This window comes from Diadema setosum, chromosome 1 (genome assembly GCF_964275005.1).
Source record: "Diadema setosum chromosome 1, eeDiaSeto1, whole genome shotgun sequence".
NCBI lineage: Eukaryota > Metazoa > Echinodermata > Echinoidea > Diadematoida > Diadematidae > Diadema > Diadema setosum.
In genome coordinates, this window is record NC_092685.1 from 26,578,220 (window position 1) to 26,593,804 (window position 15,585).

The 15,585-nt window shown below is 38.5% G+C and overlaps 1 protein-coding gene across 2 annotated transcripts; it reads left to right on the plus strand.

The window, feature by feature from the left end:
• Positions 1 to 87: 87 nt before the first annotated feature.
• On the plus strand, positions 88 to 15,201 carry LOC140229000 (UBX domain-containing protein 1-like). 2 transcript variants are annotated; one of them, XM_072309266.1, is made up of 11 exons: positions 88 to 241; positions 5,266 to 5,319; positions 5,621 to 5,727; positions 6,221 to 6,320; positions 8,863 to 8,899; positions 10,134 to 10,228; positions 11,464 to 11,583; positions 11,993 to 12,064; positions 12,631 to 12,820; positions 13,673 to 13,856; positions 14,523 to 15,201. In XM_072309266.1, the coding sequence occupies exons 1-11, from the start codon at positions 189 to 191 to the stop codon at positions 14,564 to 14,566; spliced, it is 1,056 nt and encodes a 351-aa protein (XP_072165367.1). In that variant the 5' UTR covers positions 88 to 188; the 3' UTR covers positions 14,567 to 15,201. The 2 variants fall into 2 exon arrangements, with proteins under 2 accessions (XP_072165367.1, XP_072165375.1); XM_072309274.1 differs by lacking the exon at positions 88 to 241 and adding an exon at positions 3,367 to 3,685.
• Positions 15,202 to 15,585: the final 384 nt, after the last annotated feature.

Consider the following 15,585-nt stretch of genomic DNA (forward strand, 5'->3'; position numbering starts at 1 on the left):
AAACGTGCGAGGACGCCACCAGGCATCGACGGGAATTTCCCGTGAGTGCCAAGCAAGGATCCCGCACTCGCGTCCAACAGGGGCGGATCGACCGCATGAGTGTTATTTATCAGGACTCAATAGAACACAACGCATTCCTCTCCTGTATCATATACATACAATTGGCGTGAGTGATAGTGACATCCAAGATGCCTACCGACGTAGAAACACTGATGGAAATGGGATTTCCGCAAAATAGAGCGTGAGTAGCTACTAACAGTAGCACTGATCATGCATGCACATGGCCACACACAGGCACAGCACGTAGCACAGCACAGGCCGGCCACATTCACAATGAGAACGCAGAATTCAAAACCTACACGATCTGACGCATGTGGGACCACGTAATTATGTCGTGTTTGTTCACAGCTCTCACTTTCCCGATCCTGTTTTTGTCAACATCTTATGCTGTTACTGTTCTTGGATCTGCAATTTTGAAGACCATTTCATTCTTATTATGTAACATTTTCTCATAAAACGTACGTTCACAGTGAACTTTAACTACACATTTAAAAATATTCTGTCTTATCTTGGTCATCGTTTCCCTATCTGCTCTGAATTCTCGAATTCTCGGTTATTATAATAATAATAATAATAATAATAATAATGAATCATTTATTAAGCGCAGAAACTATGTCTATATATTCTAGTGCGCTTCAAGAGCTCTTAAATTCCTATGTTGCACAATGCTGCATGGGAAGTACAAAAAGAAATAGGCCCATGCTAAAACAAAAAAGTTTTCACTTTTGATTTAAAACTGTCTAAAGTCTGACATTTCCGAATGTCTAATGCCAATGGTAATCTATTCCACAACCTAGGGGCTGCACAAGAAAATGATCGGTCACCTAAGGTAACTTTTGTTTTGATTTGGGGTATCTGCAATATCAATCTATCATGATTTGTACTGCGGAGATTATGGCTATGAGTCTGAGATTTAAAGTTCAATAATTCACTGATATGACTAGGGGCCTGACCGTTCAGAGCTTTATAAACCAGCATCAATATCTTGAAATCAATTCTTTGGCGAATGGGCAGCCAGTGCAATTCCTTTAAAAGTGGTGTAACATGAGCAAATCTTGGGAGATTATACACTAGTAACCTGAGATTCCATATTCAAATGGGTATCAAAAAGCACCCCCAAGTTTCTCACATTATTGGATGGTTTTATAACAGTATCAGTGAGTGACATACCATTTGATTCGAATTTAGAGACTTGCCGTGGAGTGCCAATAACTAACAATTCTGTTTTCTTATCATTTAACATCATTTTGTTTTGTAATGTCCAGGTTCTAATGTACTCGATACATGATTCTAACACAGTTATGCAGTATTTCCAGTAGTCTTCGTTTGGTGTGTTAGGGCAGAATGACAAATATATTTGTGTGTTACTAAAACTCTGTAAGTTAAATGGGCTTTACGTCACAGGTCACGATTACAGTCACACCCAACTAGCAGTGCACAGTGCAAGCTCAACTGAATAATCATGTTGTATGTTTAAAAGTTTGTCTGAATCCATCACTTTATCTAAAGCCTGAATAGCAGACGTTTCTCCATTAGAACATGATGCCTTGTGTTCGTGCTGCATGTGGATGCCATGCTTGATGCAGTCAAATTTAGAATCACTCATGACATTGATTCAATAGTGTATAGTTAAACTCAAATAATGATGCTTTTGTTTGTGTGTCTTTTTCTCTCTTTTTTTTATGTTTGTGGATATTGAAATGATATAAGAAACATTTAAAATACCAGTACTGTTATTTCTCAGGTGAGTATGGTAGGTAAGCCACATCTCGCCACCTAACTATACACAGCCCAGTCGCTGTACGTACGTAGCGCGACAGGGCTGTACCAGTGGACCTCCAAACACAAAGAGAGTTTAACGATCGCATGCGATCGCTTTGAATTTTGATACTTTAGATCATTTTTTGTCACCTCAAACTCATCTGACAAACAAAATAATAATGAGACTTCATATCTATGCTATCAATATTGAAATTTGAATTTAAAAACTTACCTAAAATGATGGTTATATGCAGCATGTGTGAATGGTTAGCGAACGGTACGTCGTCTTTCACGCCAGGCCATTCCGAATATATTGGGAGGTAGGTAACATGATCTGAATGCCCTTTCAAAAGGTCGTGCCCCGCGCTGTCGACCGTGCTGCTACACCAACACTCGAGCAGCGCGTCGCACGCACGCAAAAGATATCTCCGCAGAGAGAGATCAAGGCGCCATTTTGAATTCTGCAACGATGAACCCCGACGGTGTCAGGGAATCCGCCAGAAAGTGTCATTTTTTTGTTCCATGGACTTATCACAAAGGCTCTCAATGGACTTACGAACCTTCTGTAATACAAGCATGCACTTAAGGTGAGTAACGTTTGGTAACGTGTACATTGTTTATAAAGAACGTATAAATTTTCATAAGTTTTGTAGTTGTGTTGTGGTTCCCCACTTTGAAGGTGCCCGCTTGCTGGTCAGACGCTGTATTCGCACAGCGTATTAACAGCGTCTGGTCGGGCTACTCGTTACCATGGTGACCATTGTTACCATATCGCCATAGCGCATATAAATTCACTGCTTGCGTTCAAAGCAAGGCAAAAGTGCGCGGTAAGGTGGGTGCAATAAGCAGAGAACATGCATTGGTTTGATTTGTCATTGAGAAACAAGGTGGAAACAGGCATCAAATTGCTCAGAATTGTGATTTTCTGAAGTTTTCAATTTGGCATTTAGCCAGTTTTCTTAAATTTTCACCTATTCTAATTTCTATGCCATGGAATGCGTCACTGCAATTAGACAACGATATCTCCGTAGGTGGAATCCAAAATGAGTGTGCAAGATCAGGGTCTGAACCTACGGTATTTTCAACGTTTGTGAGGCGAAAATCAGGTAAATTTGATTGTTTTTTCACATCAAAATCCCGGTAAAAGTTTAGGGTTGGCAATATCTGGCGCGGCGTACCAAAATGAGCAAGAGAAAATTGACACCGCCTGTGATTCATGGCTATATTCTTGTAAGGCGACCTCAAATTTTAATTTTGAAGACAGTGTGGGAATCTGTAGAGTTTTCTCCACAATATGAGCACATTTCTAGCCAATTTTCCAGTCAGTTTTGATATCACAATCACTGGTTGAATGTTAGGGTGGCGACATGTGGTGTACCCAATCATGTAGTTTATGTCATGTCCATCTTGAAGCACAAAAGCATTATTAGACCTTGAAAAATCCAATTTGCCAATAAAGAAACCACTCTACTGTAAGGAGCTACATAAATAATGCTATTATCAACCTGTTCCTTTTGCAATTCTTCAGGAACCTTCAGTGCTCCCAAATGAGATTTTTTTTTTTTTCCCATCGACAAAGAATGGACAGGTTGGCAATCTACCTGTGCGAATGCCTGTACGAAAGCAGTCAATCAATACATCTATTTCCCTTCCATGGTAATCTGCATGTGCCACTGAACAATGCAAAATATCGATTGGACGTGAGATGTGAATAGAGCAGGGTGGAAAATTCTTCTGTTTTACGCTATAAGGGCACCTGAATAGGGTCAGCGACAGTGAAAATTGAGTGAGCTCAGCTTTGATTGCTGTGTCTGTTTTCATACAACTTATGCAGCAAGACAAGCACACTACTATGTTGGAAAAGGTAAATTATGCAAAAATACATGCAATTCTGTGATTGATAAAAGACCATATTGATAGCAGAAACTGTATTCTTCTGCTCTAAGTCAAGTTTCTACTCAGTATAATGAAAATAAACATGAATTTAGGCCACGAATGTGGACATTCTTGTATACATTTTGGAAACCAGGTATACCTAGTTCCTGTCTATGAGTTGATCCTATGGGACCCTCTTTGTACCCAGTTCCTGGAAGGAGCATGTTAACATAATGACAGGCTCTTGGACAGTGCTGTTAGCATCACCCATGAAACCAAGATCCAAGCCTTACAATATCGATGATTTATAAGTTTTGTTCATGATAGTAAGTGGGGCCATATCCATGTGATGGGAGGTACAGGGGTCCATTTCATGAAGTCATCACATAAAAGTCTAAAATCTCAGAATGATCATAGTTGCTCATATATACCTATTAGAGACTTTCAAAGAGAAGTAAAATCAATTTCATGAAGTCTATCATAGTACAAAGTTGTCTAATGAGCAAAAAGGATCATAAGACTTTCATGAAATGGACTCAAGGAGGTGATATTCCGTGAAGAATTTCCCAAAAGAGGATAGTGATCAAAAGTTTAAGTGAATGATCACCACTGCCTGATGTTAAACTGTGTGTTGTTCAAAGTTTTTGTACAGAGGAACTGTGCTATAATGAGCTGCTTGGGAACACTGAATTTCCTTCATGTTATATCAGGGATACTAGGATAGAAATTGAAGAATTATAAAAGGAATGGGACCTGCAAAATTGCCTTGTTATATATCGTGTAGTGCGCTTTATCTGACCTCGTTATAAGGAGGTTTTCAATGTATTATAAGAATTGTCGATTCTTGTTTGCGATTCAAAAGTCCATTTCAGTTAAGTCATTGTGAAGCATTGCACATTTTTTTTTTCAATATTTGCATAATATGGTACTCTTTACTCACCCTTTGGCTGGTGTTGATTTTAGTGTACTGTATACGCTGTTATTTTCGTGTACAGATATTTTCGCAAATGAGGACATCACAGACATTTTCGTGAAATGTTGTTTTCGTGAATTGACACAGAGGCCTTCATAAGCGCACTACTACATAAGCATATGGTGACATTTTCGCGTGTTGTTAAATTCACGGTCCAACTGTGATTCGCGAAATTCGCAAAAATGAAACCCTCGTGAAAATAACAGCTTATACAGTATTATGTCTTTGAAGAAAAAAAAAGAGAGAGAGAAGGGAGAACTGTTAGATGCAGTATTCTCCCCTCTTTATCTGTAATGTTAAAACACTTTCAATTAACAAAACTCAGTACCAGTACCTCATGATATTCAGAATACAATAGATGGGCATTAGGAAGTCATAATCGAAATGGAGTTTGCAACTGAAATATCCATGTTAGATTGTCATTTCGAATCTTTAAATTGTAAATTTTTGGACGGCATCTACCATGAAATTTTTTTTCAGAAATAAAATTTATGAGGTGATATTTGTTTCAGTATAATGTTTTCTGACATTTCCTTTATCGTATGATCTCCATTTTATCGTAACAGTATTCTCTGAATGAATTTTCTATTTCACAGGCAAAAGGCTCTTGCCAAGACAGGCTATAAGGGAGTCCAGCTTGCAATGGACTGGTGAGTTTGACAGAATTTATTTATAATGATGATGATGATAATGAATGATGATGATGAATAATGATGATGATAATGATGCTGATGATGAATGATGATGGTAAATGATGATGATGAATGATGATGATGAATAATGATGATGATGATAGTGATGGTGATGATGACGATAATGATGATGATGATGAATGATGATGATAATGAATGATGATGATGATAATGAATGATGATGATGATAATGATTGATATGGTTGAAAGGTAACCATTGTGATTGACAAGACAAATTTGGCAAATTTTTTGTATACAGGCTGTTTGCCCACGGTGACGATCCAGACATTGACGAACCGTTTGAGGTGCCAAAAGGGGTAACCCTCGGTGGAGAATCCGCTGCAACAGGAGATTCCAACACAGAAGGCAAGTGCTGCCCCTTTCCAAAATGCATATCATGAGATCCATGATGAAAAGAATTTCTGTATTCTGTAGCTGCAGCTGCAGCTCATTAAAAACTTACTCATTCTGCAATATGAATGGATTATTCAGAGATGTAAGATTTAATTCTTCACAGATTTTGTCCAAGTTTGTCTTGATGGCAGATCTGCTATCTTTTTACCTGGTAACGGTTTCCTCCAATTCTGATTTGCGTTTTCTCACTGAATCGTTGGACAATTACAAGTACATACTTGGAAGCATGTCTGTAGAAGTGTTATGATGAGGTGAGAATATTCTAACATAGTCATACCAAATTTGGGCTATTCTCTGTGCAATGATATATTTACATGAAATAAATCTTTGATTCATGGAGAAGAAAAAAAAAAAATCTGTCAGGTTTTGATGACATTTGCATACCATTTGTGTGCATCACCACTCAAAGTGTGATGACAGTCAGTCGTTGGACTTGCATTTTCAGGCACTACCAGTGGGGAGCAGACGACAGAGCAGACAACAGAGCAGACGACAAAGGAGACAAGTTCTGAACCAGCGCAAGTCAAGTCACTCAAGTGTGACGAGTGAGTGCTGCTTAGTCCTTTTCAAGGAAGCTTTGCAATTTATGTGTATTAGTGAGGGGTCAGAGCAGTGTTTGTTGTCTCATGTTTGTTTATGGTTGCAGAAAAATCCAAACATTCTTTTTCTTTTTTTTTCTCTTTTTTTTTTTCTTGGAGAGAAACAAAACTGTGTACATTGATAGAAATGAGAAATGAAAGACTGTTCAGTTCATACTACTGACATGATTTCAAACAAACAAACAAAACATAACACCTATGGTGAATTAGTTGACATTGACCAGCCAAAGTCACTGGCATATTCTCTTTTCAAATGCAGATGTACCTATAATATCACATTATCATTGTTATTTGAGACATATAGGTGTGGCATGGATATCAGTCTTTAATGGTGTTAAGATTCAGCAGTTTTTTTAGGTTTAGAAGGTTTACAGAATTAAATGAGTCATGTATATCAGTGAAAAGTGTTAAAGGGGGTATCTCACTGAGCGGCGAACATTTGCGAACGTAGCGAATTTTGGATTTCGCCAGGGTTTGTAAAGGGTTGCAAAAGGTTCGTTAACAGTTGCAAGAAAGTTTGCAAACGGTTTTTCTTGTCGCAAGCAGTATTTCTTGTCGCACAGAAATTTTGAACATGTTCAAAATTTCTTTGTGAATTTGTATTTTCGCTGACAGTTGCAAACATTTGCAGAACACTCGTAAGAATTTGCAAACGGTCGTGATACGGTGTCACTAACATTTTTATTTGATTCGCCACTTCTAGCGAAGAAGTAACCATATGGTTCCTATACAAAAGCTCCTGAAACAGGTAAGGTTCCACTCTAAGAAGTTCTTGAAGCTCTTGACATCTCCATCATGTAATTGCTGCAAAAGCTTTTTATATTGACCAAAGTCTGTCCTCTGCAACAACCACTCTCTGATCCAAGCAGTCTTTCTTTTCTTCTTCCTTTCTTGTTTTTCTTCGCTGCACGATAGCTGTAGCAGCAGCCAGGCAAAGCTGCTCTTCAAGGATAGCAGCACGTTAAGCCTCTTCTTGGCAGAAAATCATTTCCATATTCTGGAAATCCATCTTGAACGGTGGTCACAAGAGATCTGAATGCATGCAGTGGAAGGTTGTACGTTCGTTTTTGGGGTCTGATTATACGCAATCGCATGGTACTTTTCCAGGTCCCAAAACATTCGCAAATTGTCGCAAGGGATTTGCAAACAGTTGCTAATATTTGCAAAACTGTCGCTAACATTTGTTAACAGTCGCGAGTAGTCGCCACCTGTGTTTCGCAAACACTTCGCAAACATTCGCTGAAGTGTTGCTAATTGTCGCTAAACATCGCTAAAAGTCGCTAACTGTCGCTAATGGCAGAAGCGAACCTTGATTTTTCGCAAACATTCGTCAGAAAAGTTGGCGAAGCTCAAAGTCACTACGTTCGCAGACGTTCGGCGCTCAGTGAGATACCAGCTTTAGTAGAAATTTAAAGGAGGGATGAGTAGGGAGGGGAGAAGGAAGATTTTTTTCTACAAATGGAACTACTGTATTCATATTTAAGCTTCAGTTGGTAATAACTCTTTAGGTTTATATGTAGTTTGTTATGTTCCCCAAGGAGGTTATGTTTTTTTGCTGTTAGCTTGTCTGTTTGCAAATTAACTCAAAAACTTGCTAACAGATTTGGATTAAACTTACAGGAAAAGTTGACAATGACACAAGTAACAGGTGATTAGATTGTGGTACTGATCCTGGAATTTTTATGAAGGATTTTTCATCTCTTGGCAAATAGGGTCAATGAACTTGGGAGTTCAAGCTGCGCGAATTTGAGGTTTGCATACACGCACACTAATGCGCGTGCTCTGCCCGAGGTGCCGCGCAGCAGGAAGCTGATGAGGTGAACACAAGGCTTCTTTATCATTGGGATATTGGGCAATTTTCAGCATGCGTGTACAGGTGGAAATGAGCTGCTTGGCGGAGGTCTGTGCGCTCTGAGTGCTTTTCTAGTTAGTTCAAATGTATTATGCCATATAATATGCTAGATGCATTTTTCATTGTCAAGGCAATAGGAAGAAAAGTATACTTTCAAACAGAAATGAAAATTAGAATTAATTTATTTCCTATCAGTAGACATCTTTCCAGCAGTGATAGGATTAAGTTTGACCCTTGCTCTTAATGATGACAGTGTAATTATCATATACCTTTGAATGGTTGAAATTGTCAGAGTTGGAGAAGAGTTGTGACACCTTTAGAAGCCTGTCAAATTGGATAATTGTGTGTCATGTTAGGAAAAAGATCATGCATGAAATATTGTCAATGTCAAAACCACCGGATATTAGATATGTTTTTTGTTTTCTTCGCATAGATACAAGAATTAACCAATTATGCAAAATGATGTATGGTCAGATGAGATGACTCATAATCAGTATGGTCGTTGAAGTGCCATTAAAAAAGGTTTTCTTTCCCTCCGAAGTTAAACTAAGTCTTGAAACACATGCAAAAATTACCTGATTTATTCCTTTGATTGCACAGTACAAATGCTTTATACTCTTATGTTTTGTATTTCAGTTGTGGGAAGAAACTTCGAACAGAAGATGACGTTCAGGTAAGAGAATGCCTTAAAAAACACTTCCAGTAACACATTGGAGTGAATATTGATAATGACATCAGAATTCTAGTCTGAATATATTTAGGTTGCTGAACTTGACATCACAAACATGTTGCTGCATTGAATCCCACACCCTCGCAAGCATGATTGCAATGTTTATCTTTACATTGGTACTCTGTACCAATAAAATCATGCTGTTGTTCACATAAATTCAAGGGGAGGTATGATTAACCCTAACTAGGCCGGGCTATTTAGGTAGATCATAGAGCCGGGGGGGGGGCCTCCCAGGCCCCCCCTCCAGATCTCGGCCGTCGACCGCGCAATCACGACGAAAATTGGCACGCACATTGCCTATGATGTAATCTAAAGTACTACGAAGTTAGATTTTTGAAAAATTGTCATTTATGCTAAATTATGCTAATTTATGCATAATGATGCATGAAATCAGACAATTTGGTATAAATCACTAAATAAAGCCTGAAATGGGCACATTTTTTGGTGTAAATATTCTTTTTAGTGTCCTAAGCAAATATAAGAGAAAAAAATTGAGCCATCCAAAAAAATTTCTTAAGTATTTTATTGTTTTTTGAATTTCTTATGTATTTCTTTGTTTTTTCGACTTTATGTTTTTCATTGTTTTTTCGATGAAACTTGTCCGCGACATTGTTCCGAACGAGAAAATGTGTTATTAGTTGATTTTAATCAATAAAACCCCAAAATAATCATGCTTTTATGAAATTTGACTGTAAGCACAGTTTCCATTGAAATTGTACACGAATTCACGTTTTTGAGCAATTTTTGGTCTGACATGCATGTACATATTTATGCGAAACTTCGGAACCGCGCGCCCGGGCATCGCAAATTTGGTGTCAAAAGATGCGGGAGACTCGACAGAAAAAAGTCATGAAACGTCGCGGTGATAGCTTTTCACGTTAGCGATACATCGCGCGGAACGTCGCGCGGAACGTCGAGGGGGGGGGCCTCGGAGGCCCCCCCCCGGCCTAGTTAGGGTTAAACAAACATGTGTCTTTCAGAAAAGCATTAATAATGATAATATGTCGTTGAGAAATGAGGCAACATTATGCTTCATGTATTAGATTATTCTTCTTTTTTGATGACTGTTATTTCTGTATGTTATCTTGCATGATTCTCAGACATTTTTTTTTTTTAAAGAAATTTCTTGTTTTTCCAGTTCATCTTATTTCTCTTTCAATCCATATTTCAACCAAAGCTCCATGCAGCCAGGACTGGGCACCAGAGCTTCTCAGAATCCACAGAGGAGATCAAACCACTCACGGAGGATGAAAAGAGAGAACAAATGGCAAAGTAATAAATTTGATATGTATGTGCGTGTAGTTTAAGTGCATATTGGCTCCTCAAACTGGTAAAAGTGATAGTGATGTTACAATTAACTTTCATGACACATACGGATCTCCACCTGGTAAGATCCTAGAATTGAGGCACTCAAAATTTCAAAATATGATTAACCCATTACCTGTACAAAGTCTACAGTGGATTGAAGAATTTTTGAGGGGAATGGGTGAAATTCTATGTCTTTATTAGATGTGTCCTTAGAATTTTGTAACATTTGCCTCCATCCATCTGTGCCAAGGTAATGTGAGTCTACTTCCCTGCCAGTTGTGTAATACCCTCATTCCACAGAGATTTTTCTCATTGGTCACTCATTGGAAGCAAAAGTGTTTGCTTCCAGCCACCCACTGATGGGGTATCGGACCACAGTCTGATAAATCTGACTGTGTTGGTCGACTGTCGGGTCAGTGTCAGATATGTCGGCCGTGATCTGATGAGGACCTGATGGTCGACCAACATAGTCAGATTCATCAGACTGTGATCTGATACTGTTCAGTGGGTGGCCGGAAGCAAAAAACTTTGCTTCCAACGAGTGAACGATGAGACAAAATCTCTGTGGAAAGGGATCATAAGCCAGCAATCTAAGCTACTAAAAAATTTTTGCATGTGTGTAATGGCTTGAGAGTGTCGTGTTATTTGTTGTTGTTTTTTCCGTACGCTGTTTGAAAAGGATGAGTCAATCCTGTGAAGATGACCTAACCTACAAGGTTTAGAAATAAAATCTCAATTAGGAATGTGATTTGGTAAATGTTGGTAGTTATTGCCAAATTTGATTATACACTCAGCAAAAAAAAAAAAAAAAAAAGTAAACACTTTTTACAGCACATATATTTCATAGAAGAATTTGATCAAAACTATTGTGTCATTGTATATATGTGTCATATGTATGAAAAATATGTGCTGGAAAAAGTGTTTACTTTCTTTTTTTGCTGAGTGTAGATTGATCTCAGAGATGTTAGCTGTCTGACTTCGCCAAGTGCAATGTCCAGTAATGATTTTTTTAAATGATGTGGAGGAATTTGAGAAAAACAAAGACATCTTGTAATTTCCTGTGAATAGCCAAGTGTCGGGAAAGTGTCAATTCATTGGACTTTCTGAAGTCCCCTCCAAAAACAAAAAAAAAGGAGAAGAAGAAGCGATTGTATGGACTTAAATGGATATTTGTCTATCACTCTATCCTTTGTGACCAGGTTGCAAGAGAGACTGAAACAGAGGAAGGAGGAAAAGAAGGAGCAGGAGAAGAAGGAAGCCCTGGAGAGAGAGAAGATGAGGAGAAAACAGGGCAAGGAGATTGGGCAGGCCAAGCAACAGTGAGTGTCTGTAGATGTAATATGGACTACCCATACCTTCCATTTTGATACTTTTGTATTCATGATGTATGCACAAGTGACATCTTGTCCCTGGAACATGTGAATGCATTTACAAGAACAACAACAACAACAAACAGATTGTTTTTGACATACATAAATATGTGAATGGACACATTCAAATCAACCTCATTGTGAGAAAGTATTTAAGAGGATCAATGCAGATGCCTAAGTCTATTTGAATATGAAAGCTTTCAGAAGCTATTAAAGATATCCGTACCCAGTAGTTCATTTTTTTCATGAGAAATGTACATACGATAAGGGTTCTGAATTCTTGGATTGCTGAGAAGGCATGTATATTCGCTATCTTTTTATGATATGATATGTAAATTTCTTTCCCCTGCCTATTAAGGATGGAACTGGAGGAGGCAAAGCGTTTGGCTGACCTAAAGAAAAGGGAGAAGATGGAGGACAAATTGGCCAGGTAGGTTCCCCATCACTCTTTGAAATATCATGGGCAAATTTCAATTTTGTTTTCTCTCCTATAAAAGAAACTGAATCTTTCTGATTGCTGACAGATGTTGAGACTTTCAAGAAATGAAAAGTATCAGTGAGCAATATTCAAAAGAATCTAAAGAGGTGACTCCTTTTATAATGAAGACCTCGGGTACCAGTAGTTTTCTTTCGTTATATCGAAATTTTGTTATAGCCAAACAGTAATGTAGGGGCCTACATAAGCGGTGGCCCGGCAGCCTGGCAGCCCAGGGTCATTAACAATTATTGTTGGGCCACCAAATTTATATTTTGAGGCAGTTAAGGTTGAAATAGACTGTTATTTTTGCTTCTATTTCAGACCACTACATATCTTTCTCATGCCACCAGATTAAAAAGTGTTAGTGTCAAGCCCTGAGTAAAGTATATAAAGATATATAGAGGATAATTTTGGGACCTAGGTTTTTACTCGCATTGTATCAAGAATTTCGTTATAGCCGTGTTCATTATAGTGAGAGTGCACTGAATTATATTTGTGGATCTCCCACAATCCTACAGGCAAAGAGTCAAGGAGCAGATAGCCCGCGACAGAGCAGAGAGGGCAGCCAAGGAGGCCAAAAGGAAAAGCGGAGAGGGACAACTGCAAGGATCAGTGCCAGCTGCAGCTGCAGCTGCTACTGCCACGCCCACTGCCACACCCACAGCAAGCTCTGCCCCAAAGAAGGAATATGACACCTCCAGGTTACAGGTATGTGTATTCTTTTTCTCTCTCTTTTGCTGGAGGGAGATGTATGCACTTTTCTTTTTGGCATGCTTTGGATATCAATGGATATTGCAGTTGTCAGCTGAATTTTCTCTTACTTAGAGATTTGAAAGGGGTTGTGAAGTTATGTTTTCAATTTCTACCACTATCAAATGCATTTACCATATATAAATGTATACAGGGACAAGTTTTTCAGTATTTTAGACCAAAAATACAACTTGGTTACATTTTGGTTCAAAGTGGGCAAAGGTCAAAGCCAGAGGGGACAAAAAAAATGTCCTCATTAAGTCAAAGTGAAGGAATAACCCTTTTATGCATTTCACTTCCAAGTTTTAATAGGTACAAAAATAAATTCTTGTAAGGCATTTCACTAATGCATTTTAAGATGAACTTAATTTCACAGTACAAGATCAAATTCTGAAAGTTTCCCATTTTGCTATTATCAGGGAAATATTTGAAAAGAATATTATCCCAAAGAGTGCAGTTGTGAATTCTGTCAAAGCAATTCCCTGGTTTAAATTAGGGCAAGTTATGATGGAGGTCAAAGTGAATACATTGTGTATCTTTCATTTATTACTCAAGTATCATAGCGCTGTTACAAAAACGTGTTTTGATGCAGTTCAGTCAAACCTGGAATGGTAGTTCTTGAAATATATTCAAAGTTGATCAGGTTGTAAGCCCTAACTAGTAATGAATTAAGATCTTAGGTCAGGATCACAGGTTAGAGATGAATACTTTAAGATGATTTGTCATTAAACAACAACAAACAAACTAACCAAAAGATAACATTGTATAGATTATGTCATTGCATTTTTTGTCCCCCTATTTTGCTGCCAGATCCGACTGAGTAATGGAAGCGCGCTGACCCAGTCCTTTGGGGCCATGGAGCCCCTAGCCGCTGTTCGGGTCTATGTGGAGCTTAACAGGACAGACGGCCAGTCAGGGCCATTCTCCCTCATGACCCCCTTCCCCAGGAAGATCTTCACCTCAGAGGACATGGAAAAGCCCCTCAAAGAATTAGGTAAAAATCAAGTTTTTCTCCTTTCAACCCATTGAGGACGAGTCCCGAATATACTCGGGCAAGTGCCTATGGGAAATGTGTGTTGTAGCAAAATCAGCCTGTCCTCAATGGGTTAAGGTGAGTTTGTATCATTTCTTACACAATAATGGTGGTATACCACTTTTACATTGTTTTGCAATGGAATTATGTGTGTGAACTACATTGTAGTCATTATATTACTTACAAGGTAGGTGCTCTGTGCCTAACGGAAAGGGTGTACAAAATGGCTGATAGTGTGTATGTAAATTTGCAGTCATGGCAAGTGAATTGACTGCTACATCATACATCGTGCTTCATACATAGCAAGAGAGCGTCGTTAATATCTAGAGAAGTAGAATAGAAATTGAAGGATAGCTTTTCCGTGTGTGTCTGGTGGTCAGGGTGAGGTGTGTGTGCATATGTGTGTGTGATAGCTAACCCTGAAACACAACTAAAACCTGCAGAGTCTTTTCAGTGTCAGGCCATGTGGGAATATGTGGTATTAGTACTAAACTTCCTTTCTTTTAGCATTGCTGTTTAATAGTGCATTAAGCAAGATTCACCCTGAAAAAAAAAATTGTAGTCTTTGAATTAACTCCCATAATTATCCCATATCTCTCTCGTTCTTTCTCTGTTTGCTATTCACAGGTCTTGTTCCCTCGGCGGTGTTAACAGTCACCAGACCACAATGATATCTGTCAACCTGCCAAGCTTCTAAATTATATACTGTAAATTGTCTGGGATCGCCCCGATGACGCAGAAATTTTATGTAAACTCTAAAAGTTGTTTGCCAGCTGCTGGCATGCTTGTAGGCATTTAGATGGAATCAGATTTTGCTGCTCTAGATCTGATGTGGTCCAGAGGAGAAATGAGACAGGCCAGTAGTTCATACGAATGTGTCATTTAGTGTACTGTAAAAGGAGGAATGTTCATGTGCATTTTGATTTCGCAAATTTCACCAAGATTCCTGAAATTAAAATGCACATGAAAGTTCTTGTCTACACTTCATGCATTGAATGTTAGAGGCAACTCGTGAAAATTTCATGCCGCGAAAAAGGCTGTTGGCTCCAATTTGCGAAAATTCCTTCCGCAAAAATATTGTGTTTTACAGTATGTGGAGTGTTTAGTATCACAACAAGGAAAAAATATAAATATACCGGTTTCATTAAAGTCATGTGGGTGTTAAGATGACGATTTCTTGAAGATTTCATTGTTTTGACAATCCAGAAAAAGAGATACATGTGAGTCATGGAGTGGAAACGCGATTTAAAGGGGAGGTTGAAAACCAGCTGTTTGTCTGTTATAACCAATATGTCAGTGTATGGTACATACCAAAGACGCTTAACTAATAAGACACGAAAGTGCGCGCTAATCCTGTACAAAACAAATGGACAGCGCGCGGTCTTCAAGCGTATACGCATATCACCTGAGACGCGCTGCCTTGACGCTTGATAAACAACAGCAACGGCTTCAGGGACAGCGCGTCTCAGGTGATGTGTGTCTTTGCCTGAGACGCGCTGTCTTTGAAGATGTTGTTGTTGTTTATCAAGCGTTTTGATTGTGAGATCATGTTGTTGCCAAATTTTTACCTCCACGAAATAATCCTTATTACTCTAAAATCTCGTTCTTCAAAATAATCCCCTTAATCAAAAAAAAGCTACGACTATAATTTTTAAATCTTTTTAAGATAATAAAGATACCACTACCTTTG

Excerpts from the sequence above, each read along its gene's own strand:
- LOC140229000 (XM_072309266.1), top strand. The coding sequence starts at position 189 with ATGCCTACCGACGTAGAAACACTGATGGAAATGGGATTTCCGCAAAAT. Across the intron at positions 242-5,265 it reads GGATTTCCGCAAAATAGAGC|GCAAAAGGCTCTTGCCAAGA; the intron begins GTGAGTAGCTAC and ends TCTATTTCACAG. Across the intron at positions 12,821-13,672 it reads ATGACACCTCCAGGTTACAG|ATCCGACTGAGTAATGGAAG; the intron begins GTATGTGTATTC and ends TTTTGCTGCCAG.